This window comes from Tupaia chinensis, unplaced genomic scaffold, assembly GCF_000334495.1.
Source record: "Tupaia chinensis unplaced genomic scaffold, TupChi_1.0 Scaffold000243_1, whole genome shotgun sequence".
Lineage (NCBI taxonomy): Eukaryota > Metazoa > Chordata > Mammalia > Scandentia > Tupaiidae > Tupaia > Tupaia belangeri.
Genome location: NW_006159721.1, coordinates 395,000 through 400,609, shown reverse-complemented (window position 1 = coordinate 400,609; position 5,610 = coordinate 395,000). Strand labels below are relative to the sequence as shown.

The 5,610-nt window shown below is 35.3% G+C and overlaps 1 protein-coding gene across 1 annotated transcript in view; it reads left to right on the top strand.

Annotated features, from left to right (window-relative positions):
• The window catches only part of ATRX (ATRX chromatin remodeler), a 247,807-nt gene that overhangs the window by 118,284 nt on the left and 123,913 nt on the right, over positions 1 to 5,610 (top strand). The window contains exons 21-23 of the mRNA XM_006148780.2: positions 495 to 632; positions 2,463 to 2,638; positions 4,753 to 4,870. Coding sequence (XP_006148842.1) covers positions 495 to 632; positions 2,463 to 2,638; positions 4,753 to 4,870 — 432 coding nt within the window. The remainder of the gene's footprint in view (positions 1 to 494; positions 633 to 2,462; positions 2,639 to 4,752; positions 4,871 to 5,610) is intronic.

The following is a 5,610-nucleotide window of genomic DNA, read 5'->3' as shown; positions in this document are numbered from 1 at the left end:
GCCGCAATCCCTTCTCCTCCATTCTCCTCTCAGGATCTTTGGCATGCACGCACACGCGCCCGGTGTGAGTTTTAAGCCACCGGGTCTGGGATGCGAACCTCGATCGACTACGTGGGAGTCCAGCGACATAGCTGTTATGCTAACTGCTGCTTCCCTAGACTTTATTATTTTTTAAAATATCCCAAATATGTTGGGGAGGATCTTTCCTTTCGTGTGGGGTACTTTTATTTTTACGAATTTTTTTGTATTCACTCAGAAGACCTTCTTAAGTACAATTTATAGTAGTTCCATAATACTCTACTGTTGGGATATAATTAATACTAATTAGTGTCATATTCACCAAATTCAGCAGTGTATAAGATATGATTATACTTATAATAGTGTTTTATCTTCCAACAAGACAGGTGCTGTAAAAGGAAAGACTACGTAAATGTGTTATATTTTTAGTTTAATCATATTATTATTAAGTATTCTTTTCCCATACATTTTCATAGGCCCTGATTTTGTTGTTTGTGATGAAGGCCATATTCTAAAAAATGAAGCATCTGCTGTTTCAAAAGCTATGAACTCTATACGATCAAGAAGGAGGATTATTTTAACAGGAACACCACTTCAAAATAACCTAATTGAGTGTGAGTATACGTTTGTGATAATGCTATAGAGTATTGGTATTGCCTGAGATATATTTTTGTCACTTTTCTATTCAGTTTTCTTCAGTTTAGTATAGTTCCAGAACATGATCTACATAGACCCAACTTTGTCTAATAAAAAAGAATACTATAATTTTTAAGTGAGATGTTTGATAAATATGAGTTATGATAAAGCATAGGTAAGAGTTATGCCATTGTGCGTGTTCAAATATAAATGTGGAATTTAAGATATTTTAAAAGTGTTTGAAGTCTGGATTGCATTAAAAAGCACAAAAGGCATATGTAGCTTCTCAGAAGGTATTGTAAAAACATCCAGTTTTGAGGGACCTACTGTTAAAAGCAAAAAGGAATGCCAAACATGAACATTTCAGGAAGGTGGAGGTGGGAGAAAGAGAGCTGTGCTGAATGCACAGCAGAATACAGTCTGCCGAATCTAAGGACTGATGATGTGAACCCAGAGAAGTGACTTGTGAATTTCTCTGATTTTCATGTGTGTGTGCTAACAGTAAAGAAAGGTATATGAAATTCAGGAAATAGCATGTTGAAATTTCCCATTATAATCTCCAAGTTTTTCCATCGTAATGACTTTTTGTTATTTTTATGTTTATTGCATTCCTTTAGTGTATTCACAGGAACTTTTAAATTATTTGTAACACTGGTTATTTTTTCATTTTAGCCTATCTTTTATCCTCGTTTTTTATCTGTTCTAGTTTGTCTCTCTTCTGTTCTGTTGCCTTGTTTATAGGAATGCTATTTCACATTGTGACCTTATGTAGTACAGGACAATTGATAGCCCTTCTGTGGACTTCAGGAACAAAGTCAGTTAATACATATTTTGGTATAGTAGCTTTATTACCTACTTTTATTGTTTTGATTTAGTATCTGCGTTTTCTTCATAAGTTATCCTCATTGACCATAAAATCATGTTTAGAGTTATAGACCACTCATTTTATATTTCCTGTCTTTTATAAAGAATAGTGAGAATAAAATGTATTCAGGTTTTCCTTTTTTAAAAAAAGAAACATTAATGTCTAATATTTGGGGATGATTTTTATTATGATTTTTCATCTTGTCTAGATAATCCAGTTTTAGATTCGACTAGCAACTGATAATTATTCTACATTTAGTTTGTTGTTCTTTATTTGTAGCTTAATTTTTTAAAGAAGTTTTTGTCTTAGAGTGTGTTCATTCACTGGAGAGAGAAAGTGAAAAATCACCCCACAGGGGAATGGCCACACTGTAATCCTTTCTCCTTCATTCTCCTCCCGGGATCTTGGGCACGCATGCACACGCACATAGCATGATCTTCAAACCACTGTGTCTAGGACTTGAACCATGGTCTGCCATGTGGGAGTTCAACAACATAAATGCTATGCCATACTGTTCCCATCTTTGTAGTTTAATTTTTTTGGAGGGATTTTTGCTATAGGGCATGTGGGCTTGATGGAGAGAGAAAGACAGAGAGACAGAAAACAAGAAATCATGCCCCAGAAGATGGCCACACCCCTCTGTTCTCCTCTTGGGATTTTAGGCATGTGTACACACATGCCAGGTGTGAGTTTTAAGCTACTAGGTCCGGGACTCAGACTGTATTCAGCTATGTGGGAGTCAAGCGATGTAATCATTACATTGTCTGCTGGTCTGTGTAGTTTAATTTTAATGTTTTCGCATAATGTGTTTCTGAGAGAGCCACATCCTAACCAGTAGACCACTAGGGAGGCTTGTGTTTTTGACAAGTTTCATCAGAGAATTTTTCTGAAATTCTTTTTAACCATTTTAATGTTGTGAATGAATTACTGTCTTCTCTCTTAGATCATTGCATGGTTAACATTATCAAGGAAAATTTGCTTGGATCCATTAAGGAATTCAGGAATAGATTTATAAATCCAATCCAGAATGGTCAGTGTGCAGATTCTACCATGGTAGATGTCAGAGTGATGAAAAAACGTGCTCACATTCTATATGAGATGTTAGCTGGATGTGTTCAGGTACAAATAAATTTCATTGTAATAAAATATTGTTATATATTATGTTTCAATCCCAAGATATTTTCTGTAGTTTAAACTTCAATTAGTTTGTGTCCACCTCCTTTTAAGTATGTATCAATAGTTTTATAGTTATATCTCCTTAATTGTCTTTAAAATTTATGTAGTATTTAACTTTCAAAAGAAAATTACATTGAGATAGTAAGAACATGGTTGATTAATTCATTTGCCAAGTATAAAGCCTCACACTTTATTATGATGTTTATATCCTTCATCCTTAAGATAGGGATAAAACTTTTTTTGATCCTTTTTTTTTTTTTTTTTTTTGCTATAGGGCGCATGTGCTCACCAGAAAGACAGAGGGAGACAGAGAAACAGAAAGCGAGAAATCACCCTCCAGGGGGATGGCCATGCCGCAATCCCTTCTCCTCCATTCTCTTCTCAGGATCTTGGGCATACATGCACACCTGCGCAACATGAGTTCAGCCACCGGGACTTGAACCGCGATTGACTACATGGGAATCCAGCGACATAGCCATTATGCCAACTGCTGGTCCCAGAATGAAACTTGTTGAGAACCACCATGATACCACAAACGGAAAATTCCACACCTGAGTTCATGTGACAAGTCACAGTCAAAATGCTGTAATACAAAAATATTGTATAAATTCACCTTTAGGCTTTGTGTATAGGGTGTTTATGAAACAATAAGTTTTGTGTTTAGATTTGGTCCTATCCCCAATATATCTCATTATTTATGTGCATATATTCCAAAATCTGAAAAAAAATCCAAAGCTTAAACACTTCTGTTCCTTAGCATTTCATAGAGGGGATACACTGGCTAATAATGTTTACATATGGATCTTCAGTGAATATACATTAATAAACAGATCAGTGTGTAGAGACCAACTCAGTAATTAGTAGTTCCCAGGATCGTCATATTTTCTGGTACCAGATACTAGATGCTGATGATCTCAAGAAAGATGTAACAAATGACACAGGCTGTCCTTAGGACTAGACTAAGTGCTAACATGGAAGGCAAAGGTATCTTGTTTGTTCAGGTTGGCTACTTGTACTAGTAAGAACTTTGTTTCTGTGTTGCTGCTACTACCCATGCAGTGTTTGTCTGGTTTAAGTAGCCATTTGTATTTAGCACATTAGTGTTTTTTTCTTTTTTTTTCTTATTCCTATAATAAAATGTTTTCCAAAGCACTTATACATGGCTTACTTTCTCAGGTGGGCAAATACTCCTGCCCAATTTATACTTTACTATTTGTTATAATTAGCCCATCATACACAGAGGATGACTCAGACTGCATTAAACTTTTATTCAGAGATTTAAAAAATGTGATTAAAGAACGTCATTGTGCTATCTACAACATCCTCTCCCCATCCTTTGTCATTTTCTTTTTTTCCTATATAGAGTAGACCATTGAAAACTTAACTCTGTTGGTAATAGGGCAACTTCAATTTAAAACCTATGTGGTATGTTGCAGTATCTTTTTACTATGTATTGTGTAGTAATATAAAATACATAGACTACAAACATATGTTTATGATATGCTTGTTTAGAGAGGGTAAATATGTTTAAGAAAGGATAAATATGTTTAAGAAAATGCTTTTTTTATACAAGAAGTCCTCAAAAGTTCATGGAAAATGTGTATTATGAAAAAACATGGGGCCAGCCAGTGGTATGGTGCTTAAGGCGGCTGTATCCTACATGTCAAACTGTGCAGTGAAAGACCTCGACCTGTTGGCTTGGAAAACACACTGGGTACTTGCACATGTATGCTCAAAATTCTGAAAGAAGAGATGAGAAGGGATTGTGCAAGATCATCCCCCATAGGGAAATGATTCCTTAATTTTTCTCTATCTCTTTGTCTGGCAAAAGCATGCACCCTCTAGCAAATTTTAAAAAAATGAAAGGGAAAAATACTTGGATTTAAAAAAAAGAATTTGTATCAAAATATATTTACACTTTAAATTTCCCATGAACTTTTTGAAGCCTATTTATTTTTGTGTACCTTTTAAATGTAACAATGAGAAGTTTTAGAATAGTTCATTTCTGTCATATATTTAGATCAACTAATTTTCATTCTCTTTCTTGTTAATTACAGAGGAAAGATTATACAGCATTAACAAAGTTCTTGCCTCCAAAACACGAATATGTGTTAGCTGTGAGAATGACTCCTATTCAGTGCAAGCTCTATCAGTACTACTTAGATCACTTAACAGGTAAACAATACACTTGGTTGTTTACATCCTCTCTATAAAAACATTCTTTCTCTACACTGCTGAGTTTTTTTTTATTGCCAGAGGGGGTTTATGTTTGCACTTGACAGAATGGAGCTGGGTTGGGGGAGCATCCCCAATGTGGTGTGGTCATGCTTCAATCCCATTGGAATTTTGCACACTTCTACACAGGTATCCGGTGTATTTTTCAAGCTGCTAAGATCAAGATTTGAACCAGTTGGCCACATGTGACCTGGTTCCCTTAAACACTAAGCCACAGGGCCAGCTTAACATTGTGTTTCTGAAGAAGGTCATTCTGGTAATTTTGTCATGTGGGTTATTCCTTTTCAGTTTTATATTTGATAAAGGGGGTATGCTTAAAATCATAAAATATTTCTAACTAAAAGAACACAAATAGAATCAAAATAAAATTAAAACCAGAGAACTGATATAAAATGAGTAATACCCTTAATTCGTAAAGAGATTTTATTTCAGAAAAATTATGAATATGAATAAATCCATAAAAGAAGATCTACAGCATTCCAGAGTATTTAAAAAATATTCAGTCAGGGCTAGCAGGTGCTATGGAGGTTAAGGCAACTGGCTGCCACATGGCCTACTGCAAAGTTCAAGTCCTGGACCCAGTTACTTGAAAACCATGCCAGGTACCATGTATATGAGCGTCCAAAATCCCAAGAGGAGACTGGAGGAGAAGGTATTGAGGGGTGATTTGTCTCCCTCTC